This window comes from Labrus bergylta, chromosome 4 (assembly GCF_963930695.1).
Source record: "Labrus bergylta chromosome 4, fLabBer1.1, whole genome shotgun sequence".
Classification (NCBI taxonomy): domain Eukaryota; kingdom Metazoa; phylum Chordata; class Actinopteri; order Labriformes; family Labridae; genus Labrus; species Labrus bergylta.
The window spans coordinates 15,267,657-15,291,220 of NC_089198.1; the positions used below are offsets into that span (position 1 = coordinate 15,267,657).

Below are 23,564 nucleotides of genomic sequence, written 5' to 3' on the forward strand. Positions count from 1 at the left end.
TGATGGGAAGACACTTGCTCTACAAGCTCTAGTAAAATTAAAACTACAGTAATGTTAAGTTGGAGATAAATGAAGTTTTTTTTTGCAAATTAAGCTACTTTCTCCTATTTAAAAAAAATTAAGAGTTTACAAGTGATACACAATAAAGAAAACAGTACAAATCCCTAAAGAGAGAAACATGTAATTAAAAAATGTGATCAATTGATTTTACAACAAAATGTTTCCACTTGTTTGCAGTTTATACGTAAAAACAATAAACCCACTGTTATAAGGACAGCGCATGAAATGTTAGCTTTGATTTAAAAAGTCTGTAAGTAAGCCAAGTGTCTTTTTCAGAAACTTCAGTCCAGGTAGAGGTAAGGCATGAAGCAGGATTACTCAGTTAGGCAATAACTTTAAAACTTGCATACATCAAAGCTCTGAACATTTTGTCAACAGCAACAATAAATGCAGAGGAGGGTTGAACTGCTGAAGAGAAACTAAATCGAAGAAAAAAGCAATGACTAGTTATTTGGACCTTCTAATCATAGAAGACTTTCAGCCAAGATGTCCTTACAGCCCAACTAGCAACATGGGAAAGAAAAATTAAGTTTGAGTCTAGAGGCGACATCTAAGAGATTCATTAACGCAAACTCTTCATTAGACGTCCGCAGACTGGATCCTGCAACACAGAGGATTGCGTTCATCCACATGGACTGGTTTCCTGTGTTTAACAAATTCCTGCTGAAAAGCTAGTGGACAATAAAACTCAGCTACTGTGAGGAACTTTCATCTAGATTTTGACGCCCCCTGTGGTCATAATGTTACTTTCTACCTCTTTGCTGATCCCGACCTGTATGTGTGTATTATTTCCAATGAAATGCCTCAAAAAGGCAAAATAAAGTAGTTGAAGTATAAATCACTGTTGAAATTTGAATGAGGTTTGGTCATCAGCTACTGCAAAATGTATTTGATTTATTTTATCACATGCAGCTCAATAATCTCCAACACCACACACTTGATGAAATTTGTATGAAAAGTTGTAAAGTTGTGATGAAATGCCAGATAATTCCCCTTTACATTCATTAACACACAAACACATACATACAGTGGAGATCCTGACCCGATTATTCATCTTCATGATGAGCTCTCAGAAAGTCCCAACACTCTCTGATATGAGTGCAGAGAGTTTATATGTGTTATTCAAACAATTGAAAGTCTCTGTATTATTCATGGGTTGCTGGGGGAAAAAAACATGTGGCGGTATTAACTTGGTGACAGTTCTGTTTAATATAACAAGCCTAAGGCATAGAGCAGCGGAGCAGCTTGAAAATGGAGCCAGCCTTTCAATAAAGCAGACAGCGGTGTCATACCTAATTTATTCAGTATTGAATACAATCAAGTGATGCAGAATATTTTACTCAACCCTTTATCACTCTTTCTGGTGTTAGGCTTCATATTCAGGGAAATGTAATCCTGGTTGATCTGATCTATTTTATGAGCTGTATGTTTTTATTACCTGCTGATGTATTATATGAGAAAATGGGCAAATGGAGTCTCTTTTTGTAACAGTGCAAAAACCTATAAGAGAAAGCTGGAAGTGCAGGTATATTTCTTCCCCAGTAGGTGGGATTCGTTTGATGAAACTGAAGCAAACAAGATTAAAAATGTATAAAGCTCAGTGTACTTTACCTCACCTGGTAACCTGAGACATTGCCTTGACCGCGAGGCTCACAGTATGGTGTTGCACTGCCGACGTGACTCAAACAGTATTTCACCTTTAACATAAATTCCTGATGGAAACAGACTGCTGCAACTATTTCAACCTGTTCTGTGCTGTTTTGCTTGTTGATTCTGTTTTTGCTTTTTTTTTACACAGTTTTTGGTGTCCATCCTGCTGAACGTTGACTCCAGGAGAAGCCTTCAAATCTCTCTTTTTTTAAGATCTGAGATGCCTCTTAAAAGGAGTGAGACAAATGCCTCTGATTACCAGCAGGCCAGCCGTTGTAATTGGACACATAGTGACTCCTGTTATCTGATTATGCTGCTGACCGTTTGTCAGCAACACACACAGACATAGTTTGGTGAATAAAAGGCAGAAAATCACCAAACAGGATGGATAATCACCGAAAGAGGAATCTAACTTTTCTCACCATTGGGCTGATATTTATGCTGAGCGGCATCGAGTACGGTAAGCTCATAATGACAGCTTTATGGACTTGAAGACATGAGATAATGGTCTCATTAGAGCAGAATCTGCCTGACATTTTGGCTGTGAGCACACATCACAGAGGATACAGCTTCTGCTTTAATTAAAATCTGTTTTCTCTGTGGTTAAATGAGGCTTGTCAGTTACTCGTCTCCCTCCTTTACCTCCTCGCTCTTCCTCCCTCATATCTCGCTCTGCTGCTTTCAGCTGTCATTCTGCCGACAATATGGAGGTATCTACAGATCCTGGAGGCCCCTCCATATTTCCTCGGTCTGGGTCTGTCTGCTTTCAGTCTGAGTGGGCTCCTGACAGGCCCCCTTTTTGGGCTCTGGTCAGACCGGAGCAAAACTACAAAGTCCATCATCCTTTTCTCCAATCTTTTTGAGATTGCTGGTGAGTAATTAAAGCTCGAGACAAATCACATGACACAGACGTTCAGATTTAAGAAGTCACTTGTATAAACAACTTGTGTGACATTCAAACTGTGGCTGATGTTTAGGCAACATCTTTACACAATGTTTTAACTGCACAAGGAATTTTATGTATGAATTTATGAATTGATCCTTCCAGCCCCATGGTACAGTTTTCGCATGAAGAGGGGGTGAGGGCCTCTGAGAACTCAGCAGGAAATATTCCTGAAAAGGGAATCGGCGGGGGTTATGTCATTTTGGTCCTGCAATGCAATGCTGCATGCGGAAACTGCTTCATCATGTTTGCTGTTCACAAATAGGCCTATGTTCTTGTCCACTCTTTTGTCCATATGGTGATTATTTCAAACTATGATGGCCAAAAAACACTGGTGTATCAAACTTAATTTCAATTAAGCAACCCCAGTCATGCTGGTGGCTAACACACTCTACCTCAGCTGTATTATTACTTTTACTCTGCGATAAATCCTTCGGAGGGTCATTTGTGATATTTGTCCAGCAGTACAAAATAGCAAAACTGATGATTTGTGAGGATGACGATAATTAGTGGGTATAATGTTTACCTTGTAGTTTCACATCTGGTAATAATCCACTAAATTCACAGCACTGAAAAGGGAGATTTGAGCAGTTACCATTTGTATAGGTAATGCTTTCTTTTTGATATTCAAGCCATGATGCAAGTTCATCAGATGGCTGTACTGGGTTTAAATGATGCATTATTTGTTTTACACTGGAGATTCATGATTTGAACTCTTTAACTTTTGCCTTTCCTCAGGTAACTTCATGTATTTTATAGGATATTCAAAGTGGCTGTTGTTATGTAGTCGTCTTGTAGCAGGTGAGCACACACACACACACACACACACACACACACACACACACACACACAGTGTATTTCACAAACTTCAATGTCATGATTTATCATCCAAATCCTTTCTTCTATGGTCCTGTGTGTGTGTGTTGTGAAAGTTTTAACAGAAGGGTGATGCTTTCCTCTCAGGGATCGGTGCAGGAGCCGGCTCCTCCATCTTTGGTTTCCTAACTCGGAGCACTAGGCCAGAGGAGCGTGCTGGTATCTTTGCAGCCATCATGGCCTGTCGACAAGCTGGCCTCCTTGTCGGTCAGTTTTTCTCCCTTTATCTTACCCTAGAGTGGGTGAGGTGTCATCTCACCTCTCTGCACCTCCTCTGTACCGTCAGAACTATCAGACACTAAGACATATTTGGTTATGTTCTCTTTGAGGTTCAAGTTTAACTGTGAGGAAGAGGCACTCGATAAAAATCACTGAGGTGGTGGCTACTGTCTTCTCACATCCTCTTTTGATTCCAACTACTCTTTAAAGCATTTCCTCCTCTCTGTCTCTCCAGGGCCGGCGTTCAACCTGTTCCTGCGGCTGTGTGATTTCGAACTGGGGCCCTTTGTTGTGAACAAATACACATCTCCTGGGGTAACAGCCTTCACATAATCAGTAATCTGAGGTTCTCTGAAAGCCGTATGAATACAGAAACAATCCTCAGAAAAAGTCGCTCTACATTCTGTACCATAGTCTTTTCTCAAATGTTTTTTCTTCTTTGTTCTGCTCTGAGGTATAAGAATACAAAATGCCTGCAGCCATACTCAGGCCGGTAACAACCCGTATTGATTAATTTCTGTCTCATGAGTCTAAGAATAAAACACCTTTAGAACAGATGAGGCTTAAATGAGATAGAACAAAGCTCACACACCTACTTACAATTTTCCCACATAATAGGACACTGCATGTTTTTTACCACTCTGCCGGTTTCTTTATTTATTGAACACTCTCCTCCTTGAATCCTTAATCTCTCCTGAGAGTTTTCCAGGATTGTACTAAAAAACATTTCTTTGCAGCTGAACTTGAATCTTCAGGAAAATGTCAAGTATAATTTTAAGGATATTTTTTTTTCTGTCAGATCTTTATGTGCCTTTTATGGGTGCTGCTCCAGTTTGTCGTCCTGGTAATGTACTGGGATATACCACCCAACAGTTCGGAGGGGGTTGCAGTGATGGTGGAGATGAAACAAGAGGATGGTTATGAGGAGGAGGCCCCGCTGATGGGGTCCGATGAGGAGCCAGTGCAGATTTACAGAGCTGTCAACTCTGACGAATTAGGGACCTCCACCTCGTCCAGGATGCAGGGTTTGAACCCCTTTGAGAACTTCAGTGTTAGCAGAGGTGAGTGACTGTAGACTGCTTGTCATGTGCCATGATATTTCAGGAAAACTGATAAATATTCTGTATTAAATTGCCAATACTTTCAGACAAATTTAAAAAAATAAAAAATTCCCAACAATTTTCCAACAACTTGGCTAAGATTCCTGAAGAAAATTCTCAAAAGTTCCAGGGAATTATAAAAAATTGAAGAACATTTTCTGTGAAACTTCAAACGATAATTCAAGAGAATTTTCTTATAAATGTATCAATGGAAGTTTCTGAATAGTCCAGGATTTTTTTGGGGCACATTCCCCAACAGTTTTGATTAAAGAAAATGCCCAAAGCTGCAAAATAAATTTCCCATAAAATTTACAAAAAGAGTTGACAAAAATCACTTTCTTGAATAATTTTTTTTGGCAAGACTTCATGAAAGTTCTGATTCTGATTTTTTTCTGATGAAACTCCTAAACTAATTATTTGAAATCTCAGTATAATTTCTGGGAAAAAGTTCCCTAAATTCCCCAAACATTCCATTGAAAATTCACACAATTCCTGAAGATTCAATGGTCCCAGAAATTCCTAGGAATATTCAATAAAAATGCCTGTAAAAAATCCTGAAATTTCCAAAAGAAAATTTCCAAAAAAGCTGTGGATAATTTAATGGAAATTCCCAGGAATTTAATAAAAATAACCAACACTCTTGGAGAACTTCTGGAGAAAATAAGACAAGATTTCACAAGAAAAACTCATAATTTCCTGTCAATTCTGATGAAAAATTCCCCAAAACTTTCAGAAATTCCAGAGATTCTTTCAGATTGCCTGAAAAATATAAAAAATTGCCAACAAGAATTCCTGACAGAAATAAGCAATAGAAATTCCACAAGATGTTTTTGACAACATTTCCTTAAATTACCGAAACTACTGAGAAAATTTGCAGAAAAATCTCAATAATTTCCCCAAAAATTCCATATATTTCCGCCTTTTTAAGGAAATTTCTCCAAAATATTTCCCCACGACTGTTCCCAGGAAGAATTCAGAGCTTTTCCACAAAGTTCTCTAAAATTCACCTCCCAAAAGACCAGGAACAAATCTCCATGATTGTTTCCCCAAATGTCCTTTAAAAATTTCCTTTAAAAATGTCTGTGGGACACATAATTACACACCTGCAGGCAAACTTTTACTTTCACTCACTCTTAACTGCCCAAACACTTTTACCTGCATGAACTTTTTTTTATAAAATATACCTGCAAACCTCCTTATACCTGCACAAAGACTTTTACCTGTAAGCACACTTTTACCTGGAAACTTGTTCATACCTACACACACTTTCCACCCTTCCAGATCCCCCTGAGAATTTTTTGTGGCGTGTCGGATCGGATTCCTTGTGTATTGATTGTACTTGTGAGTGTGTGTGTGTTTCTGGTTTAAGTCAGCGTGTTGTATACGTATGATGCCAGGTGTCTTATTGGATTAAGTTTACATAGGATGCAGGCAGTGATTGTGTGTCATTATTGATTAGCTTTACTTTGTTGCAGTGTGTTTGTTGGAGTGTGTGTGTGTGTGTCAAACCTCAATATCGATTCTCTCACTCTTTGAAGATGTGGCAAAGGGGAATGGATGGCAGACTTCCTTTTGTATTGACTGGCTTGCTGTGGTTGACTTGTGGATGAAATGGAGACAGAATTGGTGATGTGACCAACATTCTTCTTATTGATTCCTTTTTGTTGGGGAGAAAATCTACAGCAGGAGAAACTCTGGAGTGAAACCAGGGGATATCTGCAGCTTTGGTTCATACTGTAGCTGTGTCTGTTAGCCGTTACATGAGTCTGGTGTTCACTCTCTTGAATTATTGATCCTCCCTGACTTGATCTGTGTGAGTGAGGAATCTTTAACACTCAGGCACATCTTTCACCAGCTTTCATCAAGTTGTTGCATTTCTGGTGGGATTTGTGCATTTCATACAACACCGGCAGCGCCTGTCTACATTCATACGCTGATGGCAAAGGCTACTACGTACAGCATCCATCACTATTAACTAATCCCACTAAAACACATTCACACAATGCCGATGTAGCAGTCGGAGCAATTTTGGGTACAGTTTCTTACCCAAGCGGCTGCAGTAGCTGGGGATCGAACCTCCTGGACTTTCCAGTTGAAAGACAACACAACCACTGAGCCAAAGCCACCCCACATATATGCTAAATATCAAGTCACAGTCATCTGCAAGTTAGCCCAGCTAAGCATAAAGATAATTTTCTGGTTATGGAAAAGGAATGGGAATAGGAGTTAGACGAGGAGTATTTATTTTTTATTTGGAGAAATAGAGTGACCTCGAGTAGGTAGCAATTTAAGTAATGATTTAAAAATGATCTTAGAGAAGCGATTGAAAAACTTTATGATAAGATTGTTCCCTCACATGTTTGTACACTTAATACTACAGCCAGCCGTCAATTATCTTAGCTTAGAATAAATATTGGAACCAGGGGAAACAGCTAGCTTACCTAAGAAGTAGTTAAGCTAAGCTACAAGTTAGCGTTTGTTGCCTACCACCATTAGAGTCTCAATAAAGCACATAGGGCTAATTTTTAAAAATCGTAATAAATCATAATAAAGTTAGGCCTATGTCATGCGCCCCATGTACAGAGTCTATATAGTCACTCATTGAAGCGACCATGGGTTGGAATCCGACCTCGGCCCTTGGCTTCATGTCATCCTACTCTCTCCTGCCAAACATTGCCTCTCTTCAGCTGTCTAACTAAACCAAATCATGTTTGTAGCTGGTTATTTGTTTGAGGAGTTCAGCAGGTTAATCTGACATGAGGAATAGAATAATGGGTGAGAACCTGGCAGCGTGATTCCAAGTAATGAAAAATGATGTTGTTGGAACTTGTCTTGGACAAGGGAGCCAAAATCTCCCATCTTTAAAATGAATTTTGAAATCCTTTCTCCTCTAAGTGCCCAAGCTTTGTTTAACTGCAATAATACATCACTTTTAGACACATTTCTCCTATATTATAATGTTTAAACCCATATCAACCATACATAAAATAGAATACAGCCATGCTATAGATACATGCTATCCTGTAAATGCAAAAGTTAAACAAATATTTTCATATAAATAATTAAACAGAAAGATCTGGACCATAGCAGATCACACACTGTAATATCAAGCCATTCCTCCAGCCATCTGGCACTTTCTTCCAAATTTAGCTGCAAGCCCAGCTCATTTTTGTTCCTCTCCAAGTCCATAAGGGGGTTTTTGTTCCAGGAAAGCTGGTATAAAAATGTGAATTTCTTATTATTATGTTACCGTGTTTTGGACATGAGAAACAGGGAACACTGAGATCTCTCTTATCTATAGAAAAAGAAATAGTCAGTTTGTTGGACTGAGGGGATCAACATGACCAACCAGCCGGGATGGTCACGCCCGTCTCTTTCAATTTTAGGATTACGACTTTCAGATTTCAAGGTTTTCTTTTCTCTTCAAACTTCTTTATCTTTCTCTTCATCTCAACCCAACTCGCCGTTTGAAACTTTCGATTTAATGCTACCACTTGAGCTTGGTTTATGATTATCTCTCGTTCTTCAGTATCTCTCTCTGTCTCTCCCTGTGCAGAGTTCCTGAGAGAGGAGGTGGTTGTTCTGCTCACAGCTCAGTTCATCACTCTCTTCAATCAGACAGCGCTGGAGGTGAGAGCAGCTACCGTTGAGATCCATCAGCTGGAGTTTCCAAGCATTTCACACAATGTCACACTATTTTACCCCTAGCTTCGCCCAAACTTCCTCAATCTGAGCCATAAAACCTGCAAAGATGTGTGCTGTCACTTAGAGAAAATAATCATTAAACACTCAAACAGGAGCTGATGTAACTACGGTACATAATCTATCTATTTGTCCCTGACATGAATATAATGAGGCCATCTCTTTTCTCATTAAACTCTGCTTATTGAATAATCAAACAATCCTGACCTGGATTATGTAATCCTTTCAATTTAAAATCAGAACATTCTTTTGATCAGAACTGAATGGGGCCTTTGATGGACACAAAACTCCACCTCATCTAACTGACCGACCTTGCTTACATGTTTAAAAAAAATTCCCTCAGACGATGGTGACTCCTCTGACGCAGCGCTACTTCGGCTTCGACGAGCTGGGCAACAGCCTGATGTACAGCCTGTGCGGGGTGGAGGTCATCCTGGGCTTCTTCTTCGTGCGCTGGCTGAGCAAGAAGGTGGCGGACCGCGTTGTGCTGGCCGTGGGCCTGGTCATCTGCTGTACCGCCTGTATCTGGTGCCTTGTCTTCCTCTGCAACCCACGAGGTGCTAACCTGTCCGGGGAAAACATACAAACACACACAAAATGACACACACTGGATTCAAAAGGCCTCATGTTCTTTTGCCAAATCTTTCTCTGGGGTGGTGTGTACGCGCAGGGCAGCCATATTAGGTTACACACAGGCTGAATGTGCTCAGTAAATGATATCACTCAGGCCAGCAGGAGATCACAGGCGCACTGGATCCTGTATGTTCATGTTGGCTTGCGTCTGTTACAGTTTGTCACGTTTATCGCTCTTATTACATGTGACAGGTGCTGGAGCTGGGGGGAGCCGGGTACACATAACAGGATTACAGTAATCTAATTAGACAAAAATGCTTTTTGTTAAAGCATATCCTGCATTTGTTTACTTTTTTGTTACAGCCAGGGTTAAAAACGGCACACAAAGGAAGGCAGATACCTGTGGGAATAAAATAGTTTATTTTTGTGTGGTTGTTAAATTTGCTTTTTCATTATATGATGAAAGACTTGTAGCTTTCAGGGACATCCAACAGTTTGAGTGGGCTCACATATACATCAACATGAGTGCGCATGATGCAAAGCAGCAGAGAACAAAAATGTGGTGTATGCCAGCTTGGCAGGGGTTTCATTTTCAGATAGAGCTATCTCTGGTGCTGCCAAACCATTTGTGGAAGGATTTAAAAAAAACGAGAGAAGAGGGGATGGACAATTGAAGTAGGATCTGTTGCACACTTTGAATCTCCATCAACACATGGCAAAAGCAACAGCATTTAATCCTGGCTTCATCAGATCTTTAAATATATGGATTTCATTTTGGCTATGTTATACTTACTAATATATTAAAGGCTGTTAAACCAATTCTTACGACATGTATCATAAGTCATAATTTCAGGGCAAACCACAATAATTCAGTAATCCAGGGTTTCATTTTTCTGCCCCTTCCAGGTGGTTATAGATGGGAGCTGTCTGCCTTCATCATCGGGGTGTTTCTGCAGCTGCTGGGTCTTCCCTTCGTGGCCGTGTCTCAGGTGTCTCTCTTCTCCAAAGTGACTGCAGAGAAAACACAGGGTTGGCTCATTTTACATTGGCTCTGTTTGCACGGCTCAACATATTCAAACAACAGCTTGCTGCTCAGCATATGTGAAGCAAATAAACCGTTTAAACATGCTGTGATCCCGAGCCATATTTTAATGATTGTAGATGGAAAAGTAACCTTTGTTTTCTTTTGTGATGCTTCACTGAAAGGATTCAGCCAAGGTGTCAGACGCTCTGTGGGGGGCCTTGCCACCATCTTGGGTCCTTTGTGGGCGGGAGGATTGACCAATAATTTGTACATAATGTTAGGCATGATGCTAGCTCTCCTCCTAATGATTTCAGTAAGTACAACACAGCTCATTAAATACCTGGTAGAAAATGTGTTATATGATACAGGACAAGGACACGATTGAAAATATGTGGCTAAGGCGCACTTGCTCTCTGCGACGTTAGGCAATTTATACCACTTTCATGTCACTATGATATATGTTACCATCCTCAACAGCCGGTTAGCTTAGCATAAGGCTGAAAAGCGGAAATTGCAAGCAATATTTTGTTCTTTAGGAGACTTCTGTCCAACAACCGAAATCTTGCTAGCTTAAGATAAGATAAGATAAGATAATACTTTATTGATTTTCTTGCTACCTTAGGAGAGTATTTCAGGGGATTGATACAACTCTTAATTAAATTAAGTTCTCTTTTAATCTTACAAAAGCACCTCTTAAGCACACAACAACTATTGTCCTACAAATGCTACAAATCCAAGCGTAAATAAATACAATTTTAAAAGGATGCAAAATTCAACATAAAGTCTTTATTGGCTAGCTTTTGAGGCGCTGGTAGATTTGTTTAACCTCCTGACAGAGGTAGGCTAGTGTCCTCATTTCTTTTAGCTTAGCTCGTTTAGCTGTAGCTCCACAATAAAATTCACCTTCTCACGCCTTTAAAGGTGTCTCATACAAATGATATTTATGTTTTATTCCACACCAAAAGAAAACACAAGAATTGGATGCATGCACAGTCAACCTCTTCTACACTAAAGCTCTGCTCGATGTACGTAGCTTCATATGAAGAATTTGCCAACTCACACCTGTAGAGTTTACTTATTTAAAAAAGTGATTTTAATTAAGTTCAAACCATATCAAAAGTTTAAAACAGAACCATTTGTTTGTATTTGTTCGAGGAGGAGTTATGTGCTACTGTAAGTCACTTCCTGCATGCTAAGCTAAGCTAACTGGCTGGTGGCTGTAACTTCATATTAACTGCTCAGAAATATAAGTTGTGTAATTCTTTCGTCATGAGATGGATAAATCGTCTTATCTAACACTTGGCAGGGAAGCAATTGAGGGGATTGCCAATTTTTTTTTGACTACTACTGCTCCAATTTCATACTCTCTGGGAGCTGGAATTGACATACATAGTTAAAGCTTCTTATCCCCCCCCCCACCCCCATGTCTGTGTGTACCTTCCTCATTAGAAACTAGTCAAAGCGCTGAAGTCTGTGCCTTTTTTTACCTAAAAAAACTGTAGAAATCTTTAACTCAGCATATATTTCATAGCCTTCACTTCTTTGCCCTCTGTATTTTCTTAAGACATATCACCAGGTTTATTTTCACAGGTTATGACAGCTCTTTCCTACGAGCGCCTGACTGAGCCCAGGGCCGTGCAGAGCGCCCAGAGCTGTGACAGCGGAGGGTAGGGCTGCAGTCAGTCTGACGATCCGATGAGGCTAAAGACCAACAGAAGGGACTGGCCTGCACTTCCAACAGAATCAATAAAAGTGTACTGCAGAGGAAACTGTATGAAAGTTGAATTAAAAAAATATCAAACACATACTGTAACTCAGAGCCTTCCAGAGAGGTGAGCACACTTCACAGGTAAAACCACTGTATGTTGTCAGACTTGATTAGAATCCAAATCACCATCACACTGTTAATTACATCTCACACAAGGGGGCACCATTGCTCTCACATTGAATATTCAGAGGCGTAATTGAAGATGAAAGCCATTATTTTTAAACAGAACTATTTATATTCCCAGGTGTTGATGAAGAGATGAAAGAGCAGGTTTTTCTATGTGACCCACGTATCAAATTTTCATTTCTTGTCCTGATTCTTTCTTCTTGTTCTCTACTTGCAAAAAAAACAACAAAAAACTGAAACTGTCGCTGACAATGAAACAGTTGACACAATGGGTGCAGAAGTAGAGTTGTCAACATCTTAGCAGCTGCGTGTCTGCGTGGCTGATAGAAGACGCGGGTCAAAAAGAGGCGAAGCTTTACAGATTTTCATGATACTTATTTGTAGTGTTGGAGTGAAGCTGTGTTCTTTTAGTGCTAAATTTAAACACCAAGCCTTGGAGACACATAGATATGATCTGAAACTATTCCTCTATATCTTATGCGAAAATTAGAAGCTCCTAAATTAAAACCAACATTTAAAAATACTTGTTAATGAGCTGTCTCTATCTTTTTACTATAGGGGGGATTTAAAATTTTAATTGGCTGTATTCATATTTTAAAACATGACAAGGTGTGAGTGTGTGTAGTCAGCTGTTCTTGCCTCTATTCTCCTCTAGGATGTGCTGTATGCTACACATCCACATGCTTAAAGCAACATGAAGGCATTGTACATTCTCTTTGTACCAATGAACATGGGTTTGGCCAATTCCTTTTTTTTTTTTTGCATAATTGCAGATAAGGCTCAGCAACCTTTCCAGTTCTCTCTACACTCAGCAGGTGATGTTTGGCTTTCCACCGGCTTTTTCCGCCCCAAAATGAAAATTCTAATCTGGGGGACTTGAGGACATAATATATATAAGTACTTTCATGCCTTGATCAGCATATTCAGGTGCTTGACATTTTAAGAGAGATAACAAGGTGCAGAGATTGAGGTCAAGCCTGATTTTTTTTGGGAACAGGAGTACGTCTTTTAGCTTCATTCCTGCTGTCGTGTGTCAGAGACTCTGATAAAACAACTTCAATATCCAAACCATTTTTTAAAACCTCAGAAAACTTTCATTTGAATAATATTAATATTAAAAGTGCATGTTTAAATAATCATCAATCAGGCAACACTTTAACATTCAAGATGTTACTATTCAGGCTGACAGGATATTATTTATTAAGACAGGTTCATGTAAGTTTTTCAAAGGAGAAATAAATCAAAAATTAACACAATCCTTTAATATTGGAAATTAAAAGTTACATTTATAAATAAAAGAATACCTAGCTGCTATTTAGCCTGACGTCTCCGCTTATATAGTAATTTGTGGTCTGGTATGATTGGGTGTGTATGGCTGACAGTTACTTTTTAAACTTTGGATTCCTATTGGTTCACAGTAAATATCACTGCGAAAAGTTAACAGACTGTATTCACCTGGCGATAAAGTATATATTCTATCCTATTCTATTTGCCCCACAAACAGGGGAAAGTAATTGACCCTTTAGTTAGTTCTTACTTATATTTAAAAGTAAATTCCTATGTTATTTTCATCTCTTTGAATAAGGCAGTATGAAAATGTTGCTTCATGATGCTCTCAGTCTCTCTGGTGCAGCTAAAACATTTGTTGTTTCATAAGTTTTCATATATGGTGGCTACAGAGAACAACAGGCTACTTCATCATCTTTTATTATTTTTTAGTCTTCGTCTGTAGTCATTGTGAACTAGTGATGAAATCATGCTTTGAACAGTGAAAATGCTCGTAAGCTGCAGAGTATTTTATTGACTAGATAGTGTTTAAGAGCCTTTTGGCAAACTTGCTGTTTTTCAACAGTTTTTCAACAATCTATTAAATGTTTGAAGAAATCATTGAGTGTAAATATTATGGGACTACTGTAAGAGTGACGTCAACCATCTGTCACTGCAGGGGGCTTTGGAGTCCCATCGGTGGCTGTCGCAATCCTTGAAATGCTGTCTCACCCTCACTTTCAGTCAACCTACAACAGGCAAAGAGCTGGAAGACAGATTTTACCTAGAGACTGGTTTTAAGCCTCTTCACAAACCATTACATTGCACCGCCTGTCACTCAGGTCGTTCCTTATTTTGAGTAATGCTTATCCTTCATGAAATCATAACTGATGAGTTATAAATAATCCACCCCCCTGTACAGTGTGCGCCGATTGAGGCATGGGCTAAAAATACCTATTTTGTTTTTTTAACCAGGCTGTAAACATCTTAAATTCTGCTGTAAAAACTGGCTTTTTTTAAATGTGGTGAGTATATGACTTCTGGTGCTTCTGCAGCCAGCCTTAAGCGGACACTCGACGAACTGCAGGATTTGACACTTCTGTTTTGGCTTCATTTTCAACATCGGAGGTTACCGCTTGGAAGAAATGTAGTAGAGCGAGGCTACAGATGCTCATGGGCAATGCATCTTGGAACTGCTGACTCACCCAAATGATATTTACTACCAGCAATGATTGCACATCCATATGAACCATTAAAAGATTCCCTTTTATTGTAGTGTTGTTTCTTGTAATGTAGATTAAGAGTTTGCATTGCTTTTAGGTAAAAAGGCAATGTATGGGAAGTCCATTGACAGAACCAGAGTGTTTGTGTTAACATTTATTTTATCAGAAGGACCCTGCACACCTTCTTAATGAATTTATGTTTTTTATGAAGTTAGACAGGAGGTTAACATGTGACATGTTTAATATTTTTATCAGAGACCAAACAAAAATCAGATTCTGACTTCTGAGAGTTTTGTTCAAGAAATAATTATCCCATTTCTTCTTTTTTAAGTCCTCGTCACTGAGAGAAGCGCACAGATAATGAAAGTAGACAAATATCAGAGATAAAAATAAACAAAACAGTTCATTTGTAGCTGAAAATTGTGATGATGTAGGACCTAAACACCTGTAAAAAAATGAGGATACCAGAATGGGACAAACTACTTCTGCTGTGCTGTGATGATCCTGCTTTGAAACAAGCTCTCTGAATCGATGCATTCAACTGTGCACTGATTTTCAGATTCAGATAGAGACAGCACAACATCCCCCCAAGGACATAAATAGCCCGAGAGCTTTTATGTTAAATATATCAAAGATAGGCACAGATGCAGAACTTATGAAAATTTAACGAAACACAGAACAGCCATTTGATCCAACATCACTCCTCTGAAGCATGGACGACTGTTGCTTTGGAGATGGAGAGTTGTTAAGGGGGAGTAAAAGGCAAAGATACAATTTCATTATGTAATGGTAGCGAGGAAACCCTGGGTACGCTGAACAGATGAAGACGTACAGGAGCTCAGTGGAGCATCTGCATGTTGTACTACGATGTGACTATAAATGGCTCACTCTGTTGTCAAAATACTAACTGTTTTCATGCCACGTTCGAGGAGGAACAACTCAGCCATGAGCACTTATTTTAGATATTCTGTCAAGTGTAAAAATATCTTGGTAGCCGTTTTTTTATTCTGTGTTGACTGTTGTTTCTGCACTACAATGAACTGAGGTGTGTGTGTGTGTGTGTGTGTGTGTGTGTGTGTGTGTGTGTAGAGGACAGAAAGTCTTACCCTAGTATTTGTCACACACTTTATTCAACAAGTTAATGTGAAGCTGAGAATGATGACAGCAGTTAAATCTAATAAATCTCCCCAACAATATGTTGTTAAACCGCAGACATACGTTTAAAAAAGAGCACAAAGCCCACAATTTTAAATGGTATAGCCAATGCAGAAGCACCTTTAACCTGTATTATTCTCATGGCCTTTAGGGGGCAACCATTGAATGCAAAAAATGTGTTATTGTTAGTAAGTAAGTAAGTAAGTAAAGTTAATTTGGTATAGCATCATTCACAGAGCAAGGTCAAAAAGTGCTTTAAAACTACAATAACCACAATTATATAGACTGATAGAAGTCTATGAGAAAATATCCCTATATCTTAGGTGATTTATCATATCAGTAAACATTTTCCTTATACATGATGTGGAATGACATTCATCTTTTAAATCATGGTCTAAAAGAAGAGAAAAAATTATGATGAAGAACGGGACACTTAGGGGCTTGACTGGTTGACCATATTCACACAGCATCTATTTTTCTCTGTCATGTTTGGGATGATTGTAGACTGGTGTTCCAGGTTTTTAGTCACATTCATTTAGTAAATAAGACAAATCATTATAATTTCAACGCTTCTTGGCAGCAACTGAAAAGACCATGCCTAATGAGAAGACATGAGGGACACTTCACATTTAAAACAACATTTTGATAACTGCTTTGCTACGGTCACACAACAGTTCAGTTAGCATTTAGCCAATTAGTAGCTCATATAAGATATATAGTGACTGATTGCTAAACTTACTGTTTTATAGTCTCACATAATCAAATAGTAAAAACACTGATTCTTAGTTAAAGTACTGTTAGTGAAGAATGTAATACCTTGCTAACATAATATTAGCTCAGAAGTGGTTGTAATAGGGAACAGGCTTTCAAATATGTTGCGTTACTCTAAAATAGGCCTCAGCCTCTTGTCCCATCAGCACCAACACATGCAGTCAAAACTAACACGACTCTGTGAAGAGGCAGCTAAGACTGGCCTGAGGATAAAACAAGACAAAGACAGAAAATATGCAAATTAACAATAAACAGAATCTCTGATCCATCTACAGGGAGAGAACATCAAAGAAACTGACCACTTCACATATCTGGGAAGCATAGTCAGCAAAGATGGACATCAAGAGCCGAATAAACAAGGCAAGACATGCCTATAACACACTGCAACCCATCTGGAACTCAAAGGCGTTTTCCCTCCATAACAAGATCAGGATATTCAATACCAATGTCAAGGCAGTCCTCCTATGTGGATCCGAGACATGGAGAGTGAACAACACCACCAACTAACTCCAGACCTTCACCAGCAGGTGCCTTAGACACATATTGAACATCAGATGGCCTGACGGGATAACCAACAACAATCTGTGGGAGAGAACAGACCAGAAGCCACAGACAACATCACAAGGCAGTCACTGGACTGGAACCCACAGGGGAAGAGGAAAGTGGGGAGGCCGAGACAGACTTGGAGAAGATCAGTCGTGAGTGAAGCCAAGAAAACCAGACAAACATGGGCCCAGCTGAAGAATACTGCTCAAAACCGAATCCGTTGGAGGAGTGTGGTTGCTGCCCGATGCTCCACTTAGGAGTCTAAAGGAACAAGAAGACTAAAATATTGTGTAAGGTCCCTTTACATTTTCAAAAACAATTGAAATGACAGATATGACAGATACCCCCCATTTATAAGTCTCAAACCTTGGAACGGCAGTACAGCCATTGACTGTATAAAACATGGACGTAGTCTCAGTGACGTCACCCATTGGTTTCTGAAGAGGCTTGATGAAGCCAAAGGACGGCAGCCGCCATGTTGGAGATGCTGACTCCAGCTAACTTCATAATCGTGAAGCAGAAAAAGTGTTGGAGCTGAGGATAGACGAAGGAGTTTATTGGTTGTTTATACACGCCCATCCAGCTTGTCGAGCTCATCATCCTGCTAGCAAATAGTCTAAACGATGAAAAGAACATGAACAAAGCTGACGGTTTGAAGTCAGTATAGAATTTTGCTGAAGTAAAACCTAACCGTCTGTATAACAAGACCACCTGTAGAGTCTAATCAAATCAAACACACATCTTATTGTGCCAAATAATGCTCTTAGCCTAATCAAAACCGCTTACTTAATATGGTGAACTGGGGTGTAGCAATGTGTATCCACCCTGTCTTTTATATATGCTCTCTAATGGCTCCATAAAAACCAAGATAGCAATTGCTAAATGATGAACCAGAGGATTTGACACTGTATTTCATTCAAAACAAAAAGACTAATTTCATGGTCTTATATCCACTTGGTCTAAGCAGAATCTGCAATTTTTGAAAAGCATCTCTGCAGGGGAGGAAAGTTGTAATATCTTGACTGATCACAAGCCTTGAATCCTTAAATGAAAAAAATCACATCTTTCCTCGCCTAAGAAAAACACAACCAATGCAGAAGCGGTGAATTAAAGTATGTGCACATTTTATGAAAGGGAAATCTACCAAGGCCTGTTCACTGTATTCTTGCATTGACCAGCTTTGAACACTAACTGACAGCATCATTTAACAAAGATAAAGGTAATTGGTCATAAAGGGGAAAACATCATTTGACTGGAACAGAGTCGAAGAATGACGTAAGCAGCAGCAGAAGAGGGGCAGAGAGCGGCTCCTGTCTTCCTGACAGTATTAACCGGACTGAGGACGCTTGTTAATGGCTCGTAGATGATAGATGAGATATCGTCTGCGGAAAAATACAGAGGGGGGATGAAATCAGGCCAGCAATATTCATTCCATGATTCATTTTTTCCCCCCTGCTGCCATCCATATTTTGTGTGGAAAGATTGCTCTCTACAAATCATTCATTAGGAGATATAATTTTACAGGAATATATCTATACAGGATGTAATTTTGTTTCGTCCGCAGAGGCTATTCATTAAAAAAATCTTTTAAAATAGATGTCAGCGCTTGGTCTCCTGCCAGGGCTGGTAAAAGATTTACTGTTTTAACGTTATTGTTGCTGACTTAAGAAGTTAACTTCTGAATGTCATTGCTGGATTGTGGCTCCAGTCCAAAACTGTGTGTGTAGAGAGGATTTAAGGGAACCTTATTGTTGCACACACACACAATTACACCTACCTCTGACCAGTCACCTTTATCTTGGCTTCGCACAGAGGGAGGGGAGTTTGCTACCAATTATGTGACAATTTTCTTGATCTAATTCTCTCTATTATTATGTGTGAGCATGCGTATGAATCTACACCTTACAGCAATATGAAGAGAGGCGGCTAATGAGCTGACAGGGGAAGTAGGGAGGAGGCGACAGTGTGCTCGTGGCTCGGGTATCGATGAATCACAATTTTCCCCGTGTCCCCCTCTCTCATAAGCAGCTTCAGATTCAAAAACAGGACCAGCATGCAGGCGGAGGGAGGCAAATGGTTTGATTTATTACATGTGACGCTTAGCTCAGGGGTATGTATATATGTAGAGTCACTCAGGTAACCCCCTCTGCATTCCTTACAGCTCCCATCACTGTGTGTGTATATGTGTGTGCTGGTATTCTGCACGGCTGGCATCACCTCAGATACATTGACTCAAGTGCCTCCACCCACAGCAACCATCCACCCCCATACTCATATGTGAAATTAAAGCCTCTGGGACTGAGTTTAACGCAGCCTCGCTCATTGATTGCAGTCTATTGTAATAGCGATGGAAATATATTCAGATAATTATCAGGCTCATTTAGGTGTGTGGCTTGCTTGTGAACCTGGTGTTGCTTAAAAAGAAAGAGAGAGACTGTGAGATGGGGAAGAGAGAGAGAGAGAGAGAGAGAGAGAGAGAGAGCAAGACACAGAGAAACATAGGGAAAGAAATTGAGACTGAGAGAGACAGAAAGAGAGAGGGGACAGAGAGAAAGAGAGAGGGGACAGAGACAGAAAGAGAGAGGGGACAGAGACAGAAAGAGAGAGGGGACAGAGAGAAAGAGAGAGGGGACAGAGACAGAAAGAGAGAGGGGACAGAGACAGGGAAAGAGGGAGAGAAACAGAGAGAAAGACAGAAAAGACCAATACAAAGAGACAGAGGAAGAGAGACAGAACGAGAGTGAGGAAAGACTAGAGACAGAGGAAGAGAGATAAATCAATCCCTAGGAAGACCTAAGGACAGACGGAGAGGCAAAGGGAAGAGACAGAGAGAGAGACAGATGGACACAAAGAGAGACATGGAAAGAGACTGAAAGACTGTGAGAGAAACACAGAAAGACAGAGAGATCGACAGAGACGGATAAAGACAGAAAGATAGAGAAAACGAAAGACACAGGGAGAAAGGAAAAGAGAGACAGAGATAGTTTCTCTCCTGCTGTAGCTCCAGAGAGCTCAGAGCTGACAGTAAATTCACTCATCAACTAGCTTCGTTCCAGTGTGAGGTGAAATTATCCAATATTTCACGGTCTGCTCCTTTGAAGGTGGCGTTACTCAGCAAAGCTCGATGTGCTATGAAGCTAGAATGTAACAGCGCCCAAACTCTCAGCATACTTTCATGGGTGGATGGGGAACCTGTCCAACCCGCTGCACGAAGAAATGATGAGAAACTCGTCTTCTTCATTGTCAAAAACCTGCAGTAAGCTGATCAAGTAAACAAGCAGCTTCATTTCACCCTCCTTTATCTTCCTGTGGTGGGTTTAAAAAAAAAAAAAAAAGAAGCGCGGTCATGCTGGTTTTCTGAGGTCAAGGTTTATCTGCTTGCAGACATGTGGGAGCTCATTGATCTCATTAACAGTGTGCGTGAAGAATATCATAAAATGATGAGAACTTCATAGGAGGTCAGCCGAGGATCAATATTAAATCTCATTTATAATCCTGCCGAGCAGAGAGGCTCCGCGGGGCTTAGCTGCTTAAAGAAGACGCCGTTTGACAATTCACTTTAATGCTCATATGAATAAATGTAATAGCACACAAGCGCTTTGAGATGATATTTTTTAGTGTCTGTTTGCAGGCACTTTAGTACTGTTTGGTTGTCAACAAATGAACTATAAATACACTGATGGATGATGGAGAGGATCGAGCGAAAAGAAGCTCTCAAACACGCACATGATCAAGCAAAGTAGTGACGTAGAAGCAATATGAAATTAAAATCAATTCATCAAATGTTTGTTACATCTCCTTGTGTCCTCTGCTATTTTTAAAGAGATTTGGCTGCTCTTATCTCGCCATCTCCTCCTTCTGAGATGCAAGCATCTTCAGATCAGGGATTAAGCTTCTCATTATACATATCACTTAGAGGATTAACCCTTTTCGCACACTCTTATCTCCTCGAGTTATGAATCTGACCGCTGATGGACGTAAAATTGGGTGTGGAGCTTTCATAAGATTGATTTTGACACTGATTCTAGCGGGCAGCTGTGGATAAAAAAAAAAAAAAATCTCCCAAACTTTGTCTCCTTCTCTCTCTCAGATCTAGGAATGGTACTCTGAGTTTGTATGTTCCTGAGCCAATTAAGCTGTGAGATTTGTTTGAAGTCTTAGATTGAAAAGAGAGCTTGAGGTTTCAGGCCCTAACAGAGAAGGGAGACCACAGGGGTCCAGGTTCCCAGAGCCTGCATGTGTAATCCAGTCAAACATGCATGCAAATCTCATCTGTGCCCGCACACAATGGCCTGCCTGTATGCAGGAGGGGAGGAAGGGAAGGGAGAGAGAGTCAAAGTGAAAGTGTGTGTCCTCTGTGCCAGAGAATAGGCCATGATACTGTTGCAGACAGAGCAGAAGGCACACTGAGGTTCACAGACTGGTAGGAGGCTTTTATTGGGGCTGATATTTAAACATCTGCATAATTAATCCAATATCTGTGCAGCTCTCTGAGGAGGAAGAAAAACACAGCATTGCCCGTGGAAAAAAAAAAGAACATTGTAAATTCTTGGCAGCGCTCTGAGTGCAGCTCTTCTTCTCTGTGGTGTAAAAACAAAAGTTGGCAACCCAGATCTCGGGGGAAATTAAGAATCTTTGTCTTATCCAGCCAATTAAATAAAATACACCTTTTTGTACATGACTGGAGTTGGCCCCTGGAATCTATTTAAGGCTGTGTATTGGTTAACACTTCTACATGCTGCATGATAAAGCTGGAAGTCAGGGGGAGAAGGGGGAGATGTTTTTTTTTTCCCAGAGTCAGAAACATAAAGAACTTACTTTCCATCTGTCTCGATCAAATAGATGTTATAGGATTAGACTCTTTGATGTGAAACATTGAATTGAGTCAGGAGTCCTTTGTTTGTGTCGTCCCCACTTCTTAGATAGCTTCTTTCTCAGCGGTCTTATTGTTATTATTATGATTGTGTGTGTGTGTTTTTGTATGAATGCCACGCCTCGAACTTTATTACTATCTGATAACTTTACGTGTGTGTGTGTGTGTGTGTGTGTGTGTGTGTGTGTGTGTGTGTGTGTGTGTGTGTGTGTTCTATTCTCCCAAGCTAGCACCTCTGCTCTATCGGGACCCCCACAGGCAGACCATAGCTCAGCAGGAGGCCTTCACTCCAATTTGCCATCGTTTGTCACCATTTGTTCGTCCTGACAAACAAAATGTTGGCCCTCGGCCCCCCTCCTGTTTGGCCACGGTCACACATGGGTTCAGCTGCTGTCTCCTTCTCATGCTTTCATTTTAGTAGGATCTCTTTTTCTTTCTCTGAAGAATTCAGCCGAGAATTCGAGACGTGCGCTTCGAATAGAAAGAAAAAATCTCCATCGAATTACTTTATTTCATCTGACATTAATATTGTATCATGTTACTGTTGCATTATTGATGGTGTGTTTGTCTCCGAGTGTGTGATGTTAATTAAAAGATAAACTGAAGCTGTACCGGTTTGACAGTTTCTTTATCCGGGAGTCAAGAGATTTCTTTTCTCCGAACCACGTCTTCTTGTCTATTGTTGATTCAGCCTCTTTCCTGACTCTTTGTGCTCTCCAACATCTCTATTATAGACCCTTACATTTCGAGGTAATTACATAATGCAGTGTAAAGGCCGTTTTACGATAAACCCCAGCTGGATAGACGTGCATGCCGGGTTGAGCTCTGATGAATGTTGTAGAGATCTTTCAGGCAGATATAAGCTCCTGCGTATAGCCGTCATGGCAACCTCCTCCCAGAACAGATAGCTGAAGCTGATTTCTTCATATCACTTTCTTGCATCTCGGCTGGTCCTGCAGAGAAACTCAAACATGTTAAATTGCTCCCTGTCTCCATAAAAACACAGGAAGGTCAGGCAGTTAAGTCGCTTTCTGAGGCTTCCTGGAGGAGTTGAGCCTCTCTTTGAATGGCTTGCAAAAGGACGGGCAATAAACTTTAGGTGACTTTACGGTGTTAAAAGCAAGGAGTGATCCAGTTGGGGGTGGGGTTGGTTTCATTCTCCACCTCCACTCCTCTGTGAAGCAATAGCCTGAGTGTCTGGATGTTTCTCTAGTCAATGAAAGCCACAGTGACAAATAAGTTGGCTAAGATATAGACAACAGGCTCCCTTGGCATCGAGGCTGCTTCCTTTCAGCCCCACAATGAGGGGCGAACAACAGATGTCTGCTTTAAAGCTGCACAGTTTCTCTTAAGCTCTAATTTTTGTTTGAAGTGAGCCAGAGGCATGTCTCATTTTCGTTCCTTGCATACCTTTATTCACATCTTGAAGGCTCTCATTACGTGAAATGAAGAGTGTCAGATACGGAGGAAGCTATTAAGGGAGAACAGCAAGCCCAATGGTCTGTCGTAATTGGAGAGACTAGTGATAAGATGAGCTTTATATGACCAACTCCAGAGTTTATACTGATCTTGCTTTATACTGATCTTTCCATGTTTGTGGCCCTGGGGGTGTTTTAGTCTCCTGTTGTGATTCATAGACATGTAATGGTGGAACATAAATTCTGTCCTAGGGAAAAAGCACCAATATGT

The 23,564-nt window shown here is 40.2% G+C and overlaps 1 protein-coding gene across 1 annotated transcript; it reads left to right on the forward strand.

Annotated features, from left to right (window-relative positions):
- The first annotated feature begins 1,768 nt into the window (after positions 1-1,768).
- On the forward strand, positions 1,769-14,544 carry mfsd8l2 (major facilitator superfamily domain containing 8-like 2). The gene is made up of 11 exons (XM_029280202.2): positions 1,769-2,170; positions 2,396-2,581; positions 3,392-3,454; positions 3,617-3,736; positions 3,984-4,063; positions 4,548-4,809; positions 8,405-8,478; positions 8,894-9,107; positions 10,030-10,152; positions 10,330-10,460; positions 11,738-14,544. Exons 1-11 carry the CDS (start codon positions 2,095-2,097, stop codon positions 11,816-11,818), a joined length of 1,410 nt encoding a protein of 469 aa, XP_029136035.2. The 5' UTR covers positions 1,769-2,094; the 3' UTR covers positions 11,819-14,544.
- The last annotated feature ends 9,020 nt before the right edge of the window (positions 14,545-23,564 follow it).